The sequence below is a fragment of the Pseudochaenichthys georgianus genome, chromosome 14 (assembly GCF_902827115.2).
Source record: "Pseudochaenichthys georgianus chromosome 14, fPseGeo1.2, whole genome shotgun sequence".
Lineage (NCBI taxonomy): Eukaryota > Metazoa > Chordata > Actinopteri > Perciformes > Channichthyidae > Pseudochaenichthys > Pseudochaenichthys georgianus.
In genome coordinates, this window is record NC_047516.1 from 20,840,212 (window position 1) to 20,864,464 (window position 24,253).

General features: G+C 44.9%; 1 protein-coding gene across 1 annotated transcript in view; it reads right to left on the bottom strand.

Moving 5' to 3' along the window:
- The window catches only part of mtnr1bb (melatonin receptor 1Bb), a 69,507-nt gene extending 62,093 nt beyond the window's left edge, over nucleotides 1–7,414 (bottom strand). Inside the window, exon 1 of the mRNA XM_034099830.2 lies at nucleotides 6,458–7,414. Coding sequence (XP_033955721.1) covers nucleotides 6,458–6,665 — 208 coding nt within the window. The 5' untranslated portion in view covers nucleotides 6,666–7,414. The remainder of the gene's footprint in view (nucleotides 1–6,457) is intronic.
- Nucleotides 7,415–24,253: the final 16,839 nt, after the last annotated feature.

The window sequence follows — 24,253 nt, forward strand, 5'->3', positions numbered from 1 at the left end:
CAACTCGTCCAGAGCGGCCGGTCCAGGATTACTCGACATATCCTCACAGAGCTCCGCTTGGTATGCAGTTAGCAGTGAGGAAACGTTCAGAGCCCTGGCGGACAACGCTGCGGCTCTGTAGGACCGTTCAGTCATGGTCGACTGGAAACGGTCCACCTTCGCTGGCAGCGTGGGATTCCTGCTTGATGACGGGACCAGCCTCGGTAGGAGGTGGGCTGCCACCAGCAGTTCCATCGGCGGTATGCGGAGCAGGCCGAGCCTCTCCATACCGTCGCAGTCTAGGGAGGAGGCACCCTGGATTGGGGCCTTGTTGCTAAAGGGTCGGTCCCTCCACGAGACCGACACCTCATCCAAAATCTCCGGGAAGACCGGGAGGAGTTGCCTCCTTGTCCTCGTTGCTTGGGGAGAATGTTTCCCCTCGTAACGGGACCTGGCGGTCTCCTTGGCCATTTTGGACCACGGGATGTCTAGCCTGGACGCAATGCGCTGACACGCGGCCTGCAGGTCCATGCTCAGACAGGGCGAAGCTGGTGTGCTATCGCCCGGGAGAGCAGCCATCGCTCCCGGCTTTGCCGTTTGAGCCGATGACATGAAGATATCTTCTTCTTGCTCATCCTGTTAGGATTTGTCTGTGTTTGTATTTTTCGTGTCCTTTTCTATCTTTGGGTTTCCTATTTTATTTTGTAAAGTGTTCACCCCCATTTCCTGCCTGTTTGCTTTCTGTCGGTTTCCCTCTCTGATTACCCAATTGTGTTCACCTGGTACCTATGTGTTTTCTCCTCCCTCCTCACCTGTCTCGTGTTTATGTGATTAGTCCTGGGTGTATTTAAGTTCTGGGTTTTCTGTCTCTCTTTGTCGGGTTGTCTTGTGATTTGGCTTGTCCTCGGTGAGTGTTCTGTCCGTGTATATATAGCCTTGAAATAAAGGAATTATTTTGACTTTAATCTGCATTTGGGTCCTACTGGGTTCACACACCGTAACTTTACAACCCGACCAGAAATATGGGCCCAGCAGATCCTTTTGAGCAGGAATTATTGGACTTTACTTTTTCTTTGGCTACCTGCTCTGATCAATGGATAGGAGCGGTCAGGGTTCAGCAGCGAGATGCTGCTCTGGCAGAAGCAGTCCACCTTACACTGAGGAATCAAGGTTTGGTGAAATTCTTACCTGCCAGGCTTTTAGATTACCTCACAATTTGTTTTCCCGATCCTGACCGACCCAGGTCTCCCAACTCCTGCTTTGACACCACACGCATCGGTGTGGTCCGTCTGGCGTCAGCCCCTGCTTCTCACCCAGTGTTTGCTACTGTCCAGGAGCCATTCGCTGGTACTCGTCTGGCCTTTGGAGGTCCACGGAGCCTCCAAACGGCTCCTAAAGGAAGGGGTCGCAAGGCCAGGTTGGCAGCACGATCCCAAAGGGCCAGGGTTCCAGAACCAGTTCAGCTCCCAGCTGCCATAGTCCCTACTCAATTCCTTTCTCAAGTCCCTCCTCTAGTCACTTCCCTAGTCCCTTCTCCAGTCCCCCATTTAGTCACCTCTCTAGTCCCCTCTCTAGTCCCCTCTCTAGTCCCTCCTCTGGTCCCTTCCCGAGCTCCTCCTCTAGTCTCTCCTCTAGTCCCTTCCCAAGTCCCTTCCCAAGTCCCTTCTCTAGTCCCATCTCCAGTTCCCTCTCGAGTCCCCTCTCGAGTCACCTCTCAAGTTCCATCTCTAGTCCCGCCTCTAGTCAATTCCCTAGTCCCATCTCTAGTCCCTCCTCTAGTCACTTCTCGAGTCCCCTCTCCAGTCTACTCTCGAGTTCCCTCCTCGAGTCCCTCCTCTAGTCCCTCCTTTAGTCCCCTCTCTAGTCCCCTCTCGAGTCCCCTCTCAAGTTCCCTCCTCTAGTCCCTCCTCTAGTCTCTCCTCTAGTCCCCTCTCGAGTTCCCTCCTCTAGTCCCTCCTTTAGTCCCTCCTCGAGTCCCTCCTCGAGTCCCCTTTCTAGTTCCCCTCTCGAGTCTCCTCTCGAGTTTCGTTCTCTAGTTCCTCCTCTGGTCCCTCCTCTAGTCCCCTCTGTAGTCCCTTCCCTAGTCCCTCCTCAGGTCACTTTCCTAGTCCCTTCTCTAGTCCCATCTCAAGTCCCTACTGAAGTGCTGTTGGAGGTCCCGCAGACTACTCTTCTGCCGGGGGTCCTGCCAACCCCAGGTCCTGTGCCGTTGGAGGTCCCGCAGACTACTCTTCTGCCGGGGGTCCTGCCAACCCCATGTCCTGTGCCGTTGGAGGTCCCGCAGACTGCTCTTCTGCCGGGGATCCTGCCAACTCCATGTCCTGTCATGTTGGGGGTCCAGCCGACTGCTGTCCTGCCAGGGGTCCTGCCAGCTCCTTGTCCTGTCTCGTTGGTGGTCCCGCCGACTGCTCTCCTGTCGGGGGTCCTGCCAACCCTTTGTCCTGTCTCGTTGGAGGTCCCGCTGTCTACTCTCCTGCCGGGGGTCCTGCCAACCCTATGTCCTGTGCCGTTGGGGGTCCCGTCGACTACTCTCCTGCCGGGGGTCCTGCCACCTCTGTGTCCTGTCCCGTTGGGGGTCCCGCAGACTACTCTTCTGCCGGGGGTCCTGCCAACCCCATGTCCTGTGCCGTTGGAGGTCCCGCAGACTGCTCTTCTGCCGGGGGTCCTGCCAACTCCATGTCCTGTCCCGTTGGGGGTCCCGCCGACTGCTCTCCTGCCGGGGGTCCTGCCAACCCTGTGTCCTGTCCCGTTGGAGGTCCCGCCTCCTACTCTCCTGCCGGGGGGCCTGCCAGCTCCTTGTCCTGTCTCGTTGGAGGTCCCGCCGACTACTCTCCTGCCGGGGGTCCTGCCAACCCTTTGTCCTGTGCCGTTGGAGGCCCCGCCGACTGCTCTCCTGCCGGGGGTCCTGCCGGCTCCTTGTCCTGTCTCGTTGGGGGTCCCGCCGACTGCTCTCCTGCCGGGGGTCCTGCCAACCCTTTGTCCTGTGCTGTTGGAGGCCCCGCCGACTGCTCTCCTGCCGGGGGTCCTGCCAACCCTTTGTCCTGTGCCGTTGGAGGCCCCGCCGACTGCTCTCCTGCCGGGGGTCCTGCCGGCTCCTTGTCCTGTCTCGTTGGGGGTCCCGCCGACTGCTCTCCTGCCGGGGGTCCTGCCAACCCTTTGTCCTGTGCTGTTGGAGGCCCCGCCGACTGCTCTCCTGCCGGGGGTCCTGCCAATCCCGTGTCCTGGTCCACTTCGGTGGGGGATCCTGCCGAGGCCTGTCCCACCAGCTCCGACACCGGGTCCTGCCCGGCCTCCGGCACTGTCCCGTCAGCGCCTTCCTGCCCGGCCTGCGGAGCTGTCTGGTCTTCGCCCTCTAGCCCGGCCCCCTGAGTGCAGTGGTCTTCGCCCTCGGGCCCGGCCCCCTGACTTTTCCTGCCGCTGCCTTCGCCCCTCCATGGTCCCCACCTTGGACTCTGTCTTGCCCCCGGGCCGTCCGCCCGAATCCCCCTTTTTGGACTCTGCCTTACCCCCGGGCCGTCCGCCCGAGACCCCTTCCTGGTCCTCTGCCTTGCCCCCGGGCCGTCCGCCCGAATCCCCCTTTTTGGACTCTGCCTTACCCCCGGGCCGTCCGCCCGAGACCCCTTCCTGGTCCTCTGCCTTGCCCCCGGGCCGTCTGCCCGAGACCCCTTCCTGGTCCTCTGCCTTGCCCCCGGGCCGTCCGCCCGAGACCCCTTCCTGGTCCTCTGCCGTGCCCCTGGGCGGTCAGTTCAGTGGACATGAGGGAGTCCTGTTCCAACAAGCTAGCTTGGTGTGCTAGCCGTCGGTGGAGGCTCTTTCGGATGAAACGGGCACAATGCCCGCACAAGCCGGGGTTGTCGATAGCCTCCTGGGCGTGTTCCAGCCCGAGGCAGGACGAGCAGACCTGGTGTGAGTCTGTGCTTGCTATCTTCAACCCGCAGCCGCATGACCGAGCCTCTGAGTCCCTGACTCCTCTGGTGTGAGGGGGAGAGGCGTCCATCTTGTTCGCCTCGTGGCGTGGAGAGGACCTGCTCGTAACAGGTACGTCGTTGATAGAAAAGTGTTACCAACCCGTCCTTAATCCGGAGAAAAAGGGACGGTGTGGGTCCTTTGTTCTCAAAGAATATTGACTGGTGTGTCAATATACTTCTAATCCTTTTCTCCTCCGTGAGAGAGAAAAAGAAAAGCGTCCTCGCTACCGTGGTGTCGGTAGTAAGGGGAAGCTAGCTAGCAACAGGTGTGTAGCTAGCTTGAGAAAAATCAAAACCTTACCTTACGATTTTAATACTAACCGGTGTTAGTATTACCGTCTTCTTGCGAAGCAGAAGGAGTAGCCGGCGAGCGCCCGTCGACCGAAATGTTTTGGATTTGGGTTCAGTCTGTGGACCGTTAAGCTTGTCCGGCTACTGTAGAGATGTGCTCTGAAGCGAGAAGAGGTGTTTGAATGACGCATGCGTCGTGGCGCAAGCTACTTATAGGGGGTGATTCCCTGACGTTGACGTCAAGATCACCAGCCAATCAGGATTGGCGTAATGAGATTGATGCTTCTGTTTGCTCCGCGATGAGGCGCATCCCATAGTGAGACATCGAACGGAGTGTTATGAATGAGAACTGCCACTTCCTTACAGAGCCCCTCCTCCAACACACACGAACAAGCACATGACCAATGAGGGCACGAGATAAGTTTGTGCACAGATGGAAGGCTGACAGGCAGGTAGGCCATCCAGTTATTTTAGCCGGGCCGGCTCAAATGATTGGTCGTGCTTTTTACAGCGCCACGGCTTACACAGATGACATTTTTTTTATGGATTTTTTGTCAAAGCACTTAAGATATTCATTGCTATCGGGATGTTAAGAGCATCCCATGGAATATAACAAAAAGTGTATCTCGAGCCGGTTTCTCAAACTTACCTACCCCACCTTTAATAATATGGTACTTTGAATAATGGTGAAGAGTATCTGAAGGTGAAGGGTATATAAGTTTGTAAAATATTGTTTGTATAAAGTGGTTTAGTTCAATAAGATAATGATTAAAAATGTATTTGACGGTTAAGCCTCACACAAATAAAATCACCCTATGATCCTCTTCATTTCTAAATGTGTGAACTTGAAAACTTCTTAGCTTTCATTTGTAAAGAGTTTTACTAAATAAATGTCCTTGCAAACTTAGTTGACAAAGGATTCAATGCTCATCAATGCTAGAGTACCGTGTGGGAGTAATTCTTGTTCCATTTCAATGATCTTCTAATAAATAAGTCCAAGGCAAAAAAAAAGTTTAAATAAGAGAAAAAATGGAAAATGTTGTTTCATAAAATTGTGTTTTTTGTGTTACTCCTCCAGGTATCTTGCCCATTGACTCTAATGAAAAAATAGTCCTGGTTGAATTCTAAAAAAATAAATGCATATTACCTTGCCCAATAAAGAGCAAATAAAATGGTCAGGAGGATACTCACATTGATGTTAAACAATTTCATCCAAAAAATATTAATAATCCCATCAGGGTGCAGATACTTGTTTCATTATCTTTCTTAGTAAAGAACAACTATCAGTTGATTCATGTTAGGTGGTAAACAGGGAACATCAACAACATAAAAACTATGCATAATTCAGTATATTTTTGAAGGCGTTCATTATCATCAGAAAAGACTTGAATAACAAGCTCAAGGGTGCAATTATACCCATAGGAAATAGTATGATTGGCATTATACTTCACAGCAGCCGCATAAGGCCTCCTGGGTAATTACAACACTGGTATGACAAGATTTTCTGAAGGACTCACCTGGGCTCATTCAACTGCTCTTACACATCACACAGGAGATAGACTACCTTTGAACTTTAAACAGCAGAAGAGAAAGAGACACATGCATCTGCTACAGCAGTGCAGTGTGTCAAACAAGTCACTATAGTGGCATATGAGCTGTGAAGATAATAATCTGTCAGTCAGCGCACTGCAGGGGTTAAACCCCTATCAGGAATTACTGTGGCTTTCAGCAGATATGTGGTACAGATCAGCAGGAATTGGTGTTCTGGATAATGTCATAAACTGGGAGCTATAGCATTAAAGTTGCAAGCAAACTAACCAGAATAAGGCATTTGGTTGAAACTACTGCATGGTGTCAGTTAAATGTTTTTTTTTTATTATTATTATTGTAAAAGCAGTATAAGTAAGTTAAGATGCAATAATTTATATGGACTGGTTTTTGATATTGGAGTTCACTGATTGAAGTGATATTTTGGGGGAAAGCAATCTCCAAGGTGGCTTAAAACATGAAATGTGCAAAAATGCCAGCTAAAACACATTCACTATAGAATTTATAAGAGACATTCATTAGTAATGCAAATTATTACTGCCACAACAAAAGTCGTACAACAGGCACAAATGCACAACGCCTTTCATTCACAAATGTGAGTGATTGTTAGTGACTGACTGTGATATATAATCACCTTTGTAAATACAACACCAAGGAGGGACATTTCTTACCAGAGTTCCTCAGTTTGCGGTTCCTGAACACGGATATGATAACTAGCAGATTTCCCAGCACGTCCACCACCGTGGTGAAGATCAAGACGCTGGCCAGGATTGCTATGACCCAGGCGGGGCGAGCGCTCTCGTCCGTGTCCAGTGCGCGCTCCAGGTGCCCCAGCCGTGGCTCTGTCCGGTTCTTTATGAGTGTGAATGTGTCCGGCATCACTGGCCCACAGCCCAACGCTGCCTTCAAGTCCCAACTGTGCTTTAAGTCCCGCAGGTACCGCCGGTACCTGTGTCCCCTAAACAAAACATGGATCGCGCCTGGATGCCTCTCCAAATTCCAAAACGCACGTAAAGTCTGCTACATAAAGTCGAGAGGAGTTCGTTTAACCATGTGGTTTTCATTCGTGACCTTTATATAATGTCACATGGAGTCTTCTCTTCATTTGTGTCCGCGCAAAAGTCATCCGTATGCCAAGGACAGCTGATCGGACACCCAGTGGTGCCACGCCTCCTCCCTGGTGAGAAGATTTCACTTAATTGTCGTTCAAATAACGTTTCATAAAACTTACATTCAAGTCTTCATCCTCTTCGAATGCTTCTGGCTTGCTGCTTGGCATCACAGACTCGTGCGCCAACGTAAGACATGATGACAAAACATGTCAAACCATTACACCGCCCTGGAGTCCTTGTGTTGTATTCAGTATCATCTGCAAAAACCGAGGAACAAAGTGTCTTCCCGTTCCATTTTTGATGCCCTTACAATTCGACCAAGTACGACGCAGCCGGCGCTGTGTGTGCCGAGGAGGCTCAGTGGTAAATATCACGGAGATGCCCTCAGACTGGCACACGGCTCCGCTCTCCACAGATCTCTCCTCCTTTCTCCTCCTCTCTGTGATTTCAACGCACCATCTCCAATGACCATAGTGGCCGGCGTGCAAACAACGACTCCCCTCATTTAACCTACACGTACCCAGCGGTGGGTCTGCGCGGGAAGTCCAGCGCACTGGGATTTATGTGGACCACGTGTCACAGACAATTTGTCAATTTGTGCACTAATTGAGAATAACAAGATACACATCTTCTGCTAGAGCTTAATGTTTCTAGTATAACTGTTTTATTTGGTTTCCAAAAGCCTGTGTAAGAACTTGAGAAAAACCGCATGGAGCTACCTTTCTCTCATACAATATTGATTCAACCAATATCATTTAGCAGAGTGGGCATGCATCCTCAGGGGTGTCATTGTTAGACTCAGGACTATTTGATTGACTTTATGCCCCATGTAGTGAAAGCAAGTGGAGGCGGCAGTTTAATCCCATTAATCCATAACGGGACTCACTGGTGGCAGCCAGTTGAACTTTCCATCTCATCGTGGACGCATGTTTCATTGATGCTGTCAGCGCCTGTGGTGACACATTGAGGCCAGCACCATACCATGCGCTTGTTTAACTCTTCACCGCTGGAGGATTGCTAAAGCACATCAGCAGGAGCAGACCAGTGTCAGCTTCAAAGCCAGGTGATGTGATGACCAGGCTACAGGCTGTGGGGTTAGCTAGATTGGCACACACACACACACACACACACACACACACACACACACACACACACACACACACACACACACACACACACACACACACACACACACACACACACACACACACACACACACACACACACACACACACACACACACACAGAAACTGAAAACCCCAGGGTAAGGGCTGAACATTATCACACTAAGAGAACCAATGGCGTTGATGTGCAAAACATAAATCTGCTAAATAAAAACGGCAAAGCCCTCATAATATTATGCTATGAGTGTGGTGGACGTGCGTCATAGACTTCTAGTGGGACTTCTGTGTTTGCTCGCTAGGAAATAACTTTTAATAGTCCTAATGACTGATTCATGAAGCATATATGATTGTGGGTGTAAAAGCGACAGGAAGTGAATGGATGATGGCCACAAAAACTGGGCATCAACATTTTCCTCTTCATGAGCCAATGGCGTCATTATTTCATTGATATTGATTAGTGCTTGTTTGTTTGTTTATTTAAATGACAGTCCACATTAATCCACATTGCTGTAATTGTGCCATTATTAGCCAGCAGGCTAATTTTCAACTGTTGTCCTTGGCAAGATGTTAAATAACCACAACAAGACAAAAAACATAATTACAAATAATACAACAGACAACAGCAGTACAACAATAAATAGCAACAATAAATAGGAACAGACAAACATGCAAACAGATGAAATACTATCATACTACACTGTAACATGTTTTACTGTAAATATTTCACAGTAATTGACTGTAAATATTTTACAGTAAATTAGAATAAAAGTACAACTAAATACTGTGACTTTACAGTTGCCATGCCATGGAATTACTGTGATATAGCAGTACAGAGCTGTGGTATTATGGTACCTTGCTGTACATAAATTACAGTAATTACTTGTATTTTCACACTATTACTGTAGAAGTAATGCAACACATTAGCCAGTAATTTACTGTAAATATAAAAATGTAAATAATATGATAATATATTGTAAATTTGACTAGTTAACTGGGATTTTACCATAACTACACAATTCAATCAGCTGAAGAAAATGCCCATTTTAACTTTGTATTACTCCATTGAAGTGCAAAGTACATTTCACAGTGTCTTGTACATGTTGTTACGGCCCCAACCTCTACTCCGCGGTAGTGGCTCGTGCTGAGACCCGCAACATGAAAGAATACACGCAATAACCGGTACTTGGTAACGAGCACTTATTGATAATCAGCCGTTTGCTCACACAAGCGAAACGGGAAACAAAAAGAGGTCTGGAGGACTGGCCAAACGGAACAAACAGAAGGAGGGAACCCGAGCCAGCCACACGCCGTAGGACCCAGAGCTCCCCCCCAACCAGAAATCAATTATAAACCCTATGGGAAACAAAATAAAGCTGCGAAAACTGGACTACCAGGTCCTCCAGAAACACATCTGCAAAAATATGGCCTACAGCTCAAAATGGCAAAGAGGTATTTTAAGGAGAGTGTCTCCCGGCGTTAGGATAGGCGAGACATCCTTCTCCTCCAGCTTCTCTTTATATATACACGGCTGAGTGGAATTTGGAACACCTGGGCAGAGGCGGAGCCAGGGGCAGACCTGGTGTACCTGCGCAGCAGGGAGACAGAAAAGAAAACAAGGAGGGGAGCACATGTCTACACAGACATCTACTCGAAGTCAACAATTTTCTGAAGAATGTGCTGCCATGGGGATGTCGAGCCCGTCTCAGGGTTAATGCCCAGAAAGCACCTGAAACCAATAAGCCAAGACAACAATTTCAATTTTACATAGATTTATATGTTGCATAGTTTATTTTAAGGCACATGCAGCACCTGCCCCTTTCAATTTAAGTAAAACCTGCACCAAAGAAATAAATTAGCATTTAAAGCCAAGCAAGAGCGGTAAAAGCAAGAAAATCACTTAATTTGTTGTGTTATCACAGAGGATGGTCTGAATACAGTATTGTACTGTGAAATAATACAGTAACATGTTGTGAAATCCTGGTAATCATTTATCCTGTACATTCACAGTAATTAACTGTGCCTGTATTGATTTCACTGTGAAAATCAAAATTACAGTATTATATTGTGAACATCACAGGTAAAGACTGTAAAGTGGTAAAACAGTAATTTATTGTAAAATATTACAGCTAAATATTGTGAAATCATGGTAATATTTTACAGTGTATGATACAGTTAAAAGTGTTCACATTTTTGATTGCTTAAAAGCCAGTTCTTATGATAGTGGTTAAATGTATGATAGGAGGTGTTATTCCTTATCTGTATCGGTAGTGTGTTCCAAAGTGTTGATGCCCTCACAGAGAAACAGTGTTTACCAAAGGAACTGGACCTAAGAGGTACTACACAGTCCCCTCTTAGGGCAGACCTTGTGGTTCTGCTGTTTGCATTTTTCTGCTGTATAAAAGTGCAGAGTGGTGGGGGTGCTTGCCGTTTATAATCTTAAAATGAGACATGCATCAGTGTGTTTTTAAAAGATTTCCCCAGCTGAGCAGGTTATGTTTGTCCAGGATTTTGCAATGGTGGTATAGCTTAGGTTTTCTGTCCAAAACATTGAGAGCTTGTTTGTGAAGTGATAGGATAGGCCTTAATGTTGTGCTATTCACCTGGGTCCAGCTGGTCATACATGTTAGGTGGGGAATGATCATGGCAGTCATATAGTTTTGCTACAGGTGTTGTCAAACAGTTCTTTATATATCTAAAGTTTGCTAGATTGTATTTAGTTATTTGCATTACCTTTCTCACTTGTTTTTTGAAGGATAGAGTAGTGTCAAGGATAATGCCTAGATATTTAAAATGTGTAACTGTTTGAATGACCTCCCCAGACACATAGACCTTGCTAAAAAACATACAGACTGTCTTCTTAACGTTTAGATATAGCTGGGAGTCAGTAAGCCATTGATTTACATGAACCATTGCATCACTTAGTTTGGCAGCAGCTTGTACCTTGGTTTTTTCATGGACATAAATGGCAGTGTCATCAGCGTACATTTGCACCTCACATCCAGTGCACACTGATGGCAAGTCATTTATATAAAGGCTGAATAGAATTGGGCCCAGGATAGATCCCTGGGGTACACCCAGTTCCTTCCTCAGGGGTAGTGATGTCTCACCACTTACCCTTACACACTGAACTCTCTGACAGATAGGAGCTCATCCAGTCTATAGCACTGGGTGAGAAATTAAAATAAGACATTTTGTGAATGAGTACTTGATGATTGACTGTATCAAAAGCTTTCTTAAGATCTAAGAAGATTGCTCCAACAATGCCTCCATTTTTTATTTAATATGTTCCACAAGGAAACAATTTGCGGTCTCAGTGGAATGATTGGCTCGGAAGCCAAATTGCATGGGGTGTAGTGTGAAAGGACTACTGTTAAGATATCCAGTCAATTGCTCAGCTACACTGTCTCGGAGATCTTAGGCTGCGGCCCCACGAGGACGAATTCGGTCGTTTGCATTACTGTTTAGTGTCATATAGACCGTTCGGCCACACGAGGACGACCGAATATGGCACTCAACGACTGAGGAAACGACAACGGGTCCCAAGGTGGATAGAAATGCATACGCCACTCTCTGGGGGGTCAAACAGCTCCGTGTGTGCGCCCTATACGGACATTTTCAGATCACTGATAGTGATTGCGCAATAGCCCCGCCTCTCCCCACTTCTTCTGCTCACCTCCGCTTACCCCGCGCCAGTGCTGAAGTGTTTCGCCACCAACAACAACAACAATGGCGGATCGCAGAGTTGCTATCGTGCTCCGGACGCTATTGACCATGCTACAGTTGTTTGTGCAACATCTACAGCAATAATGATGAGGCAATAGCCCCGCCTCTCCCCACCTCTGCTGCTCACCCCCACGTCAAAGTAAACTGCATCCTGAATTCAGATTATTTATCTTTCTCTCGCGAGTGAAGTCTAATCTGACAGGACGGAGACACGCAGCTCTGCCCACCTACAGCTCCTCCCGCTGCAGCAAAACACACACTTCAAGTCAGATCATCACCCTTAGCTATTTTAATTACCTCTCAAACTCCCTAAACTAGTTATAAATATGTTTATTTTGTACTGTCGCCGGGTCACTCATTACTGGATCAGCTGCTGCATGAGACAGACACTGACGCTGTCCGAAGAGAAGGAGGAAAAAGAGAGGCTCCGTGTATTTTATCATTATATTATATAGAGTCGTTATTCATTTGTTTTAAAGCTCAATAAATAACAAAGAAGACCTTTGACCGGCACTTTTATAATTTTGTCCGGAAGATTTCAACTTTAATACACGCTGACTGGCGAAAAACTCTGCCCGGTTCCCTCGGCCCCCACCGCGGAGAATAAACAGAAGGGCAACCATGACAACCATGCTTCTTCGCTGCTTTTGTGGAGGAAGTTACAGCGCCACGTAGAGGCTCCTGCATATGTACTGCAGCTTCTCCAGCGGTTGGAGCTAAACGGAGCGGTCTCGTGTGGGCAGACACTATCCGGATAATTATTGCATGTGGACGGAAGCCGTTTGCGATTGCGTTTGCGTTAATCCTATGCGTTTAGCCGTTTTCGTCCTCGTGGGGCCGCAGCCTTAGACATGACAGGTAAAATACTAATAGGCCTACAGTTGTTTGCATCAGTTGTGTCCCCGGATTTGTGGACTGGCACAACAATGGCTAACTTATAGTTTGTTCCCTCCCTAAAAGAGGTGTTAATTATTTTAGTAATTGAGAGTGGCATGTTTCTTTAGAAACAGAGCATCCAGTCCAAATGTGTCTTTTGATTTGGAATTTTTTAAAGAAGAAATTATAGAATTCACTTTGGATTCAGAAGTCTCTGTCAGGGAGAAGACTGGCTGTGAAACTATCAATAGGTGATGAGTGTATTTGACCAATTTGGGGACTGTTTATAGTCAGCCTCACAGAATTAACAAAATGGTTATTAAAAATAGCCACTATTTCCGCTGGTCCCTTACATAAGGTTCCATTGTTATTGATCTCCAGCTGCTTTATTATTTTCCCTGTTAGGTTCTGCAGATAGTCCCAGATTTGTTTATGATTTCCCTTAGATTCATGAATGAGATTAACAAAGAAATTGGATTTAGCTGCGCTGATTTCCTTTGTAACTCTGTTTCGTAAGGACACAAATATATGCCTGTCAGTCACAAAATGTGATTTAAGAGAGTGCCTTAGAGCATTATCTCTCTCCTTCATTGATTTCCTGATGTCACTATTAATCCAGGGGAGGGTGTGTTTATTTTTGGCCTAAGATTTGCTTTTCCTTAGGAATCGTTTTGATATGTTTTGGATTGTTGACTTAAGGGCATGTGTGTTGGTATTGTTAGAAATTAAAATCAATGTTTTATGGCATAATTTAATTTAAACATACCGTCAGCTTAAAAACTGTTTTATTCTGAAAAAACGGAAGTTCTCGCACAATCTTAATGCCAAGCTTTTATTCTGAAAATCCTTCATCTCTGGTTAGCATTTAGCAGCGCCCAGCGCCATATAGATAGAAGAGTTACGACAACGGAAGTCCAAAAACGGTTATCGTTACGTGGTTCATGTAGACGAGGATCGCTCCCCGGAAGTTCATGGCAATGTGAATGCATTGATAACAGGAGATAGAACTACGATTTTTGGTAATTATTAGTGAATAAAGGTTTTGATTTGCAATATTTATACAACAAATCAACACATCCTCACTCCCAGGTCGGCCTATGTTGACGTTTTGTGAAGTCCCCTGCCGGCTTTTCTAACGCAAGGGGGGGGGCCTTAGAGTCCATTTTCAACGCAAGGGGAGGGCCCTTAGCGTCCATTTTCAGCTTTCCGGGATGTCCATATGCTTCTATGGACGCTCATGGAAGCACGGCATTCGTTTGTGTCGACTGCCCAGGCAATGAGAGCGTCCATTCTCATTGGATAACGGAGAATTGTACACCCGGAAGTAAGTATTCCCCTTACTGACGATTGATTTTACAGTGATATCTGCACTACTCATCGACTAAAAAACACCAGATTATCCTTGTTAATTACACAACATTGATTGGTTTAAATTGTGTGCAATGCTTTTGTATTTTTCCCCTTCGATTCGGAGAAACAAATCTTTTTCGAAGTAAAGGATGGCAGAAGACACTACACTACCCAGAATCCCCAGCTATCGTTTGGACTATACCATGTGCTCTGTTTGACAAACCCCGTGATAGTCCTCAAGCTCTGTGATTGGAGAGTGTGCTCCGAGGGTTACCAAGCCTCGAACAGCACTTGAAATGGGATGGAACCACGGCAGACTGTTCAAAACTGGATTTGAACGGGTCCACCGCGTCCCCCCCTCCCCCACCCCGTCCCCAGAACTACACATGCTGGCTTTTCTGTTTCGCAACATGTTCTCTATATGGCACGTCTCTACTGGGAGTTGTCGTTTTAAAAGACGTTTTCGTATTTCCCATAATAAGAAGTTGCCAGTATTAAACTGTGTACATCCCTGGAGGTTTAGGGGATAGGAAACACACACATTTAACATATAATTAATAAATGGGTGAAAATTGCTCGTGCCCATAATGGGCAGCATTAATATATATACACACATGCCAGCTAAGGTCAGAAGAGCTTTATTTAACAGCTGGTCTTATGTTTGTGACCCCTCCTTTTGTTAATTGATAACATTATATTACATTACATTAATTGATAAGCCTGAAACATGCACTTGTCAAGGTTCAGAGGCAAATTTTGCAAATATGGCAGTAGCCATTGTTATGGAAATCTAGGGCCCAAACACAGCTGGAGAGTACAAGTCAAATGAACAATACAAATAAATGGTGAATCAAGCAAAGCTGTCTTTTGGTTATTTATTTGAAGCTTCAAATACACGATACAATAATATAAATATGTCACAAGTCGCACAGAGTATAAAATAGTCTGCGCGAGAGTGCGCAGGACAATGAAAAAGCAGAGATTATATAAGGAAAGAGTGGGAATATTATAACTCCCCTGTTCACACGGGGAGATTGTTATGAGACACCCAGTGGCCTTGAGTAGATAGCATAACGGTTCTCAGAGCAGGGAAGTTCGTGATGTGTCTGACTGTGTATGAGTCTCCCAGTCTGCTGAAACAGCTGTGGCCTTGCAGAGACTGGGAAACTCATAAGAGAATATAATAGAATAATAATGGTAAAAGCACAACAAGAGGAAATAAGAAGCATTTGGTTTAAACATATGAAAGACATAATAAGGATAATAATAAGGATGATAATAATAAAAATTCCCACTACATTCCCCCCTTTTGATCATACTTGATCAATAGAAAAAAACAAATGATAGGATAGACTGATATAACACATCAATGAATACACTCCATCGCTGGTTTAAGTAAACACATCACAAATATATCATAGAAAACTGGCTGTTTTTGTGGAGGACAGACTCCAATATAATGTAAGCATAAAAGAGGAGATACACACATGATTATATTGATAAATCGGAATCAGACTCTTCTGATTCTAGCTGATCTATCTCACTGTGGCGCAAAGGATTGTCTTGTAATGGAATAGTAGTATACTGAACGAAAGCTAACAGGTTGTTAAGATGCAGCACGGTGTCAGTGATGTTCTTGGTGGCGTCGGGAATGTAAGTGCAACAGGAGTCACCGATCACATGACACAGGCCACCCTTTGAGGCGAACAAAAGGTCAAGAGCGAATTGATGCTGCATGAGCATGTTCCTAGAGGCTATTATGAATGGGGTCAAAGCCTGGAAGCCTTGAGTCGTCTCATAAGTCAGATTCTCTAGCCGGACGTGTAAGGTATCTATTTTATGGGCATTGTTTGCTGTACCCCACCATGGGAACAGGCCACCCATGAATTTAGCTGACAGCGGACGTCATATCTCTTTTTACCTTGTGGTGGTCGGGGTGTTGGAACTCTGGGTAATGATGTGTCGTGTGCATTAAGGACGTGAGTACAGTGACTGCTGGATTCAAATCCACTAGAGTGCATGTCCCTATCCAAAGGGGAGCCAGAACTTGATAGAGCTTGTTGCCGCACAACCAAACGTAATCTTCTGGCGCGCTAAACCCAGCACGTTAGAAAGGATTCTCTCAGGGGCACCAGATATGTGACAATACGAAATTTTGTAAGCACCGTAACTGCATGTGTTCCGTAGGATACGAGTACAACCAGTAGTAGTGCCTAGGAAAAGATAAGGTGGTGTAAAAGACGTTTTGTGGTAAACTCTCTGGATGCAGAGGTTGTGTTTCATCCCTCTCAAATGACTGGGGTGCACATGGCTGACGGGTTGGTACTTTGCGTATGTGGTATCAAGCGTGGATGCACGCAAAGAGGAGTCAGACCGATTGCTGCATGGTGGGGGAAGCTGCCTAGCATAATGCCACTCGGTTACGCTGTCTTCACCCTTGATGGGCCTTGTCAGAGCCATAAACGCGCAGAGGTGTTCAACCTGGGTCAGAGAGCGCGGACGAACTGGCACGGACATTGATGAGTCCTGGGGGAAAAGAGTGCATGCATAACATGACCCATTTTGTCCTGCGGCCTGCAACAATGATCTCAGAGTGTGCCACCAGACGTTACCGGTGATCCCATTACTGGTCTGACCCACATCAATGTTGCTATGGTCGCCTATGTATAGATTAAATGTAGATGTACCTATGGATGTCAACAGTGGCGTCAAAGGTTGCTTACGCTTTTCCGGGTCTGAGTTTTGGGCGCGATGTCTATGTAAAATGTGCCACACGGGTCGGCGCCGGATACATACATACAGACGCCAAAATAAAATAAATGTGGTTCGCCCTGCTTTCCCCATGTACCTCTTAGATACCTCGATTTTGGCTGACATGCTGTGTGCTGAAATGGATACATAAAATATAGGACTAGTCCTAACACAACTATCATGGCAAGTATGCAGAGGAACCATTCTATGATTGTCCAGGCTCTCCAGTAGCATTCACATTGCTCACGGTTGCGTTGTCGTCTCTCCAGGCGAGCCCTCATCACGAGGGGGAAATGTTCCATGGTGTGTGTGAGTGTATTCTCTCGGTCGATTTCGTGACACGGACCGTCAGACTTCGCACACTGATAACACAAACGAGGAACCAGAGAGCATATGGAACCGCTCAGCTGGCACTCGCTCGTGACACCTTGTGTGTAGTGTGTTTTGGTGTATGTAGTGCAAGTGTGGTGCTGGTGGTGACTAGGACACGTCACTTGTTGTCATCTGTTGGTGACTTGGACATGTCACTTGTTGTCATCTGTTGGTGACTTGGACATGTCACTTGTTGTCATCTGTTGGTGACTTGGACATGTCACTTGTTGTCATCTGTTGGTGACTTGGACATGTCACTTGTTGTCATCTGTTGGTGACTTGGACATGTCACTTGTTGTCATCTGTTTCTATCGTTTCTCCTTTCCTGTGACCACGACCTTGCAGTGGCTGGCGTGGACCCATGTAGCTCTCTCGGCGACCTTGACCGCTGTCTGGGTGACGAGAAGCACCTGGTAGGGACCTGCCAACGATTGGATTTCCAGCTCTTTCTCCGGAAATCCTTGACCAGCACGAAGTCGCCCGGTTGAAGGCGGTGAAGCGGACCAGTGGCAGTCGCTAAAGTGGATGATAGGTTAACACAATATGACAACATAGCATCCTCACACACAGTTGTGGAGGGAGGAGGACATCCTGGAGCCTTGAGTCCAATCTGGATTAGCATAGGATTTCAAATGGGCTGAGTTGACTCCGTGTTCTTTTCCGCATCCTCATGTACATCAGCACAATGGGCAGAGCTTGTGTCCATGACAGACCTGTGTCTGCACAGCATTTTGCTAGTTTGTAATTTTCACAGTGCTTTTGAGCTGTTACTGTGAACCCCCTTGTGAACCACTCCTGATTTATAGACTCTAACATCCCCCCTTTTGACACATGATCCCACCCATGTGTCAACTTAGCGAAATGAGGGAAAAAAATGTCTGGGAAGACATGGATTAGAATTTGGGCCAACCCAGATGCTGGATTTTGGGTCAAAAACAGCCCCAGCAGCCTTCCATTGAGCTTTCTCAACTGGCGTAGCTAGCTGCTGCATGGAGGTCAGTGATGACATTTTGTCAGTGAAGGAGGGGACAGGGATTTTAACAAATGAGTGTGCGTGAGGTGCGAGAGGAATCAGGGCAGCTGCCTTTGCGGCTGAGTCAGCAGACGCATTTCCTAGGGAAACTGGGTCTGTACTGCTTGCGTGTGCGGCACATTTACAGACTGCAACCTCAGATGGGAGCAAAATGGCGTCTAGTAAGCCTGCAACCAGCACATGGTTAAGTACTGGTTTGCCATCAGATTTAAGAAATTGTCTACACTTCCAAATAGCCCCAAAATCGTGTACTACCCCGAAAGCATATCGTGAGTCAGTGTAAATAGTCACGGTTTTGCCTTCTGCAAACGTGCAGGCTTCAGTTAGTGCGATGAGCTCTGCTGCCTGTGCTGAGAGGTGACATGGAAGCGGTCCAGAACGGAGTACAGCAGAATCTGAAACAACAGAAAAAAACAAAAACAAAAAAAACACAATAGAAAAAAACAAACAAATAAATTAGTGCCCCCTTGGTCGCGAGAGGCAGACCCATCAACATACAAAATGAGGTCAGCGTTGGTCAGAGGAACGTCTTTTAAGTCCAAACAATAAAAACCTGTCTGTCTTTAAGTCCGGTCTACAGTAGGTGTGCACACAATGGAAATTACGTCAACCGTCTTCAGGCAATATTCAAACTAAATGAAGTCTCTCCTTTTGAAACATCATGTGTTGAAATAAACACCTGTAGTTAAAAACAAAACAAAATGAATTGCCTAATATTTTTGTTGTGGAATCCATTAATTTCTTTCTTTAAAGGCAAAAACATGAAAAAGCTAAGAGAAAAACCCTATTGATACAATATTATTTGGAGCAACTTAATTTATAAATAGTTGTCAACTTAAAAACATGTGTTCATGTTCAACATGTGGTAATTAAGTACATACAATTTAAGATTAGATTTAAATCATACGGTAAAACAAGTTGGAACTTTTGGAGTAATCAACTTAAAAACGTGTGTTTATGCTACCAATTATTAAGTGAGTGGTAATTGAAAACACCTCTGATTGCAGAGGAAAAGCCTTCTCCCCTAACCCAAATAACTTTGTTGCTTTAACAACATTTCAATAGAAGTTGTCTTAACTCAATAACCATCGATGCAACCTATTGCCTTGATTTTCTTTGTTAAGCCAAGGCATTTGTTGTTAGAGTGTACGTAGACTGGGCCTCCCATATAACCTGGCTGAGCCGATATAAAAACCAATCAGCAAATAACTTTCCAATACATTATTGATTACTATTTTTTAGGTCCTTTTAGGTTGGAAGTGAACATAAGTCATAGGTACATGGTGTACTTTTCCTTCACTACATGTATTAATACCTTTAGTTACTTCACAGATGTGGATGAATGATGTGAAATATAATCAAGTGTTAAATCAGACTTTAGTTCCACCTGGAGTGAATCCACAAGCTACCCTGCAGAATACAAATGCATTCAAACTAGCTGCACCTTCACCAGCTTTGAGAACACTTTCATGATCAATCATTATAAAACATATCACATATATTATTCTGAAATGGACCAATCTGCACAACGACTACTTTTACTGTCTTTACTTTCACTATATTCTGATAATACTTTTCTACTTTTACTTGAAGAACATTTTGAATGCAGGACTGTTACTGTAACACTCTGGTATTTCTACTTTTACTCAAGTACAAGATCTGAGTACTTATTCCTTTACTCAAATACAATATCTGAGTACTTCTAATTTCACTACAATATCTGAGTACTTATTCCACTTCTGGTAGTGTATTAGTCTGAATTGTAGCTACAAAATCACACAGAGCTGCATAAAAATAGAATAATATGTACACGTGTGTACAATGATTTGTAGGTAATTTTGACTACTCAAGACACCTCACTTATACATCTTCAAAGTATTGGCTTTCAGAATATTAAACTTGTTTCGGCAAATTCAGATGATAAATACAACTTTGAAGCTTGTAACGGCATAATTACAAGCAGAGAACGGACTAATGTAACGTCACAGCAAGCATAACAACAGCCGTGTGTTATGAACACATACGCAAGAATGACATCATCTGTTGCTTAGTGACTTTTTTAACATTTAGTCTTAACACAAACGTGTGAATGTGTAAGGTTTACCATTATATTCAAATGTGAACAAAAATTGACTGTCTTTGTGTACCGGAACACTGAAAAATGCATTTGAGACATCTATGGCAGTAAATATGTTGCAGAGGCTGGAACTTTTGGAGTAATCAGATAAGAATTCCGGACGAGCGTGCATGCACAGCTGCATTTACATCGTAAATCCTGGACAAATCTCCACTCGTCAGGAGGTTTGTCTCTGATCTTTTTGACAGGAAACACTGGAATCGTTACACGGAATAATGACCCCTTGTTTAAGCAGAGAGGTAAACACTGGCCATCAACAGCTTCACGTTTCAATGAGTACGGTACGTGAACGTGGACATTAACCCTACGACATATCTGTGAGCTGCCCAGAGTGAGTATGGCCCATCTGAAAGCGCGGCAGGAAGCTCAGAGATATGAGAATTACCTTATCCTCAACCAACAGCAATGTGCGCAGAACGGCTACGTTCGTGCACATTTTCCTTTGATACACGTCACGTGACATAGAGTACATGACATATTCTGTGTGTGTAGGTGCCCAATCAGTGACTGACTCCCAATCTTTAACGATTGGACCCAAATCCCTCCATCTATCAGTGGGGCCCCCTGGCTAGTGAAATGTGTGGACCGCCCCTGGGATTTGACACAGCTGGTTGTGTCTTGTGTGTGTGTGAGTCTAACAGAGATAGTGCTACCCAGCAAATTCCAATACATTTTTAAATATGAGCTCATCATTCACACATTCTAACAGTAAAACTCTCATCATAGCATTTACACGGATCTTTCAACCACGTTAGTAGTACAATGCAAAATGAGAAGTTTCCACACAGCAGGTGGAAAACCACGTTGACCAGTCAAACGCAACAACTCCTGAAAATCAGGATATGTCAGCAGCCCATTGATACACATTCACCAGTTCTTTATCATCAAATGACACTTTTTGAACCATCGTAGGAGATGGCTGTCGGACTTTAAGACCCTCATTTGTGGAAAAATGAGGTCCAAGCCGAACCGGAGAACCAGATCTCTGCCCAGTAAATGTATTGGGCAGGCAGATGATAAAATAACTGTTTTTTACTGATGTGGGAAATGGATTACTGTCAACACCGTTATCTCCACTCTGAAGTGGTACAGAAACTTCTCCTTTTCATAAACCCAGCACATGAATAAATCTATCACTAAATTTGCATTCAGGCAAATCTACCCTTTTTTACCACAGAATGTGTAGCCCCAGAATCAACCAAAAATGTGTGGGACATTTCTTAACGCAAACATTCACTGTCATATTTCAAATATGTACCCTTTTTAATTACAGACATGTCCTCTAATTCTTCTAATTTCTCAATAGCATGTATGATGCGTGTGTGTGTGTGTGTGTGTGTGTCACTTCCCTGGTTTGATGCTGCTGGCTGAATTTCCATCTCGCTCGATTGGGCCCCTTCCCTGCTGTCCCCCTCTGCCTCCACTCCAGTGTTCTGTGAGCAGTCCCATAATCCAATGTTCAACACTTCCACACTTGGAAACATCTTTCTTCAAATGAACGTCTTGCTTCTTGTCCTCTGCCTCTGAAAACCTCCTCTGCCTCTCCCTCGGTATTGTGAGCGTCCAGCATTTTGTTTAGCTTGCGCTGTGTCTGTGAGTCCGTTGAGAAAGGCATTACTGAGGTTTGTTTCCCAAACACCTGCTTGGTCTCCTAGGGCATCGGGTTTGTTTATCCCGCTGTTGTCGAGCTTGGAGTTGACGCTGACTGCATGGCTGGGGCTTGTAGTTGAGGTGGTTGAGGTGTTCCAACCAGATTGCCAGGGTTGTACGCCGGAGGAGGGAAGGGATACCCAGTCGAGGAGAGGTCATTCAGGCCTGCAATGGAAGGACACAGAGATGTCTGGGGTTTACATTGCCTTGCCTTGCCTTGCCTTACATGTTTTTTGGAAATAATGTATTTCTTTTCTTCACATTCATTTTCAACCTTAATATTTTATTTAATCCCCAAGGCCAACTGCCTTTTTTTTACTCCCCAGTATTATAAACACTTTCTATGAGTGTCCTTTTAGGTTTTTGATTTTTAATTTACTCAAAGAACCTCCCTTAGGAAATCCGAACATTTCCATCCATATATTTAATTTAGACAGACTTTCTTCACCATATTTTGCTCGCATGACATCAACTATCGGACCCTCAGGAGGCTGTACATACCCCCTCCCCTGCTTTGCCCCCATAGCAAAGTCTTTTAAAGTGTCACCAAAACACTCCGTGTCACCAAAACACTATTAAAGTGTCACCAAAACACTCCGTGTCACCAAAACACTATTTTTCATCCGTCGATGCTAGATATGCCAAATATCTCTGTTTTCGAGCAGTCCCTCTCCTGATGTCATGGAGTTTTAATTACGTTTAACTTTAAACAATTTAGACTTTGCACATCTCACCGAGTATTGAAAGCCCTTTGAGTTCGTTGGATCTCGTGAAGTCAATCGGTTCCACCCCTCACGCTGGTCCCCTCGTCCCGTACGTTTTATGTCGGGGTAGAGGAGGATCCAAGATCCCGGAGCTAGCAGCCACCAGCGTCCAGAGGTTTCCCCGATCAAACATACAGAGATCCTGCCGACAACGCCATTTGTTATGGAAATCTAGGGCCCAAACACAGCTGGAGAGTACAAGTCAAATGAACAATACAAATAAATGGTGAATCAAGCAAAGCTGTCTTTTGGTTATTTATTTGAAGCTTCAAATACACGATACAATAATATAAATATGTCACAAGTCGCACAGAGTATAAAATAGTCTGCGCGAGAGTGCGCAGGACAATGAAAAAGCAGAGATTATATAAGGAAAGAGTGGGAATATTATAACTCCCCTGTTCACACGGGGAGATTGTTATGAGACACCCAGTGGCCTTGAGTAGATAGCATAACGGTTCTCAGAGCAGGGAAGTTCGTGATGTGTCTGACTGTGTATGAGTCTCCCAGTCTGCTGAAACAGCTGTGGCCTTGCAGAGACTGGGAAACTCATAAGAGAATATAATAGAATAATAATGGTAAAAGCACAACAAGAGGAAATAAGAAGCATTTGGTTTAAACATATGAAAGACATAATAAGGATAATAATAAGGATGATAATAATAAAAATTCCCACTACACCATCGATCAGCTTAAGATAAGATATACTTTATTGATCCCAAGTTGGAACATTTGCGTTACATCAGCATGTGTAACAGTTGTAATGCAGTGGTGTTTATTTGTAAATCATTTAGTATAATCACACAAATTCTGTGTTTTATATTTAACAATTCTGTGTTCTTTATTTATTGATTGTTCAATACCTGACAAGGCCGGAGATAAAATATCTGCATACATCTTATAAGAGTATAATACATTATGTATAATATCAGTTAAAATAAGTGCTTAAACATAGTTAACATTGCTGGAGGTATGCACACATATTGATAGATGTCTTGTAATGCACTGTTGAGGAACCTGCGACCCAAGTTTTTCATTCAGTGCAGAACTACACCATAGTTGTGTAGGCCTATATGATATGTCAATAAACCTTAGAAAATCGGGATGTGCAAAATAGTCATTATATACAGTCTTTAATTAACTATTAGTAGAGAATAACGAGTAATGAATATACTTTATAAGGATCCTATTAATATCTAATAATAAAAATAATGAAATTCAATAACATGCTTTAACCACTAGGTGTCCCTTTATATCAGCTGTGCACCTTTATGGTGTAAATACAGCCTATCTACCAATTGGATCAAATATAAAAGTCAGCCGAATTAGTGTTGATACTGCAAGGAGACGTATTGTGTGAAAAGAAATGTAAGATGTTGTTTAATGGCTGATATATTTATGATCCACGTTACGTTTTCAGTTCCTCATGTTTGTCTAGAGGTCTTCTCATCAGGGCTCTATAAATACAGAACTACGGCAGATATGTAATATTTAATACAGCCGAACCGTGTATTACAATGCCGGTATGTGATGACTTTCAAAGAGAAAAGCAAGCACACTCGGAATAAGGTATTA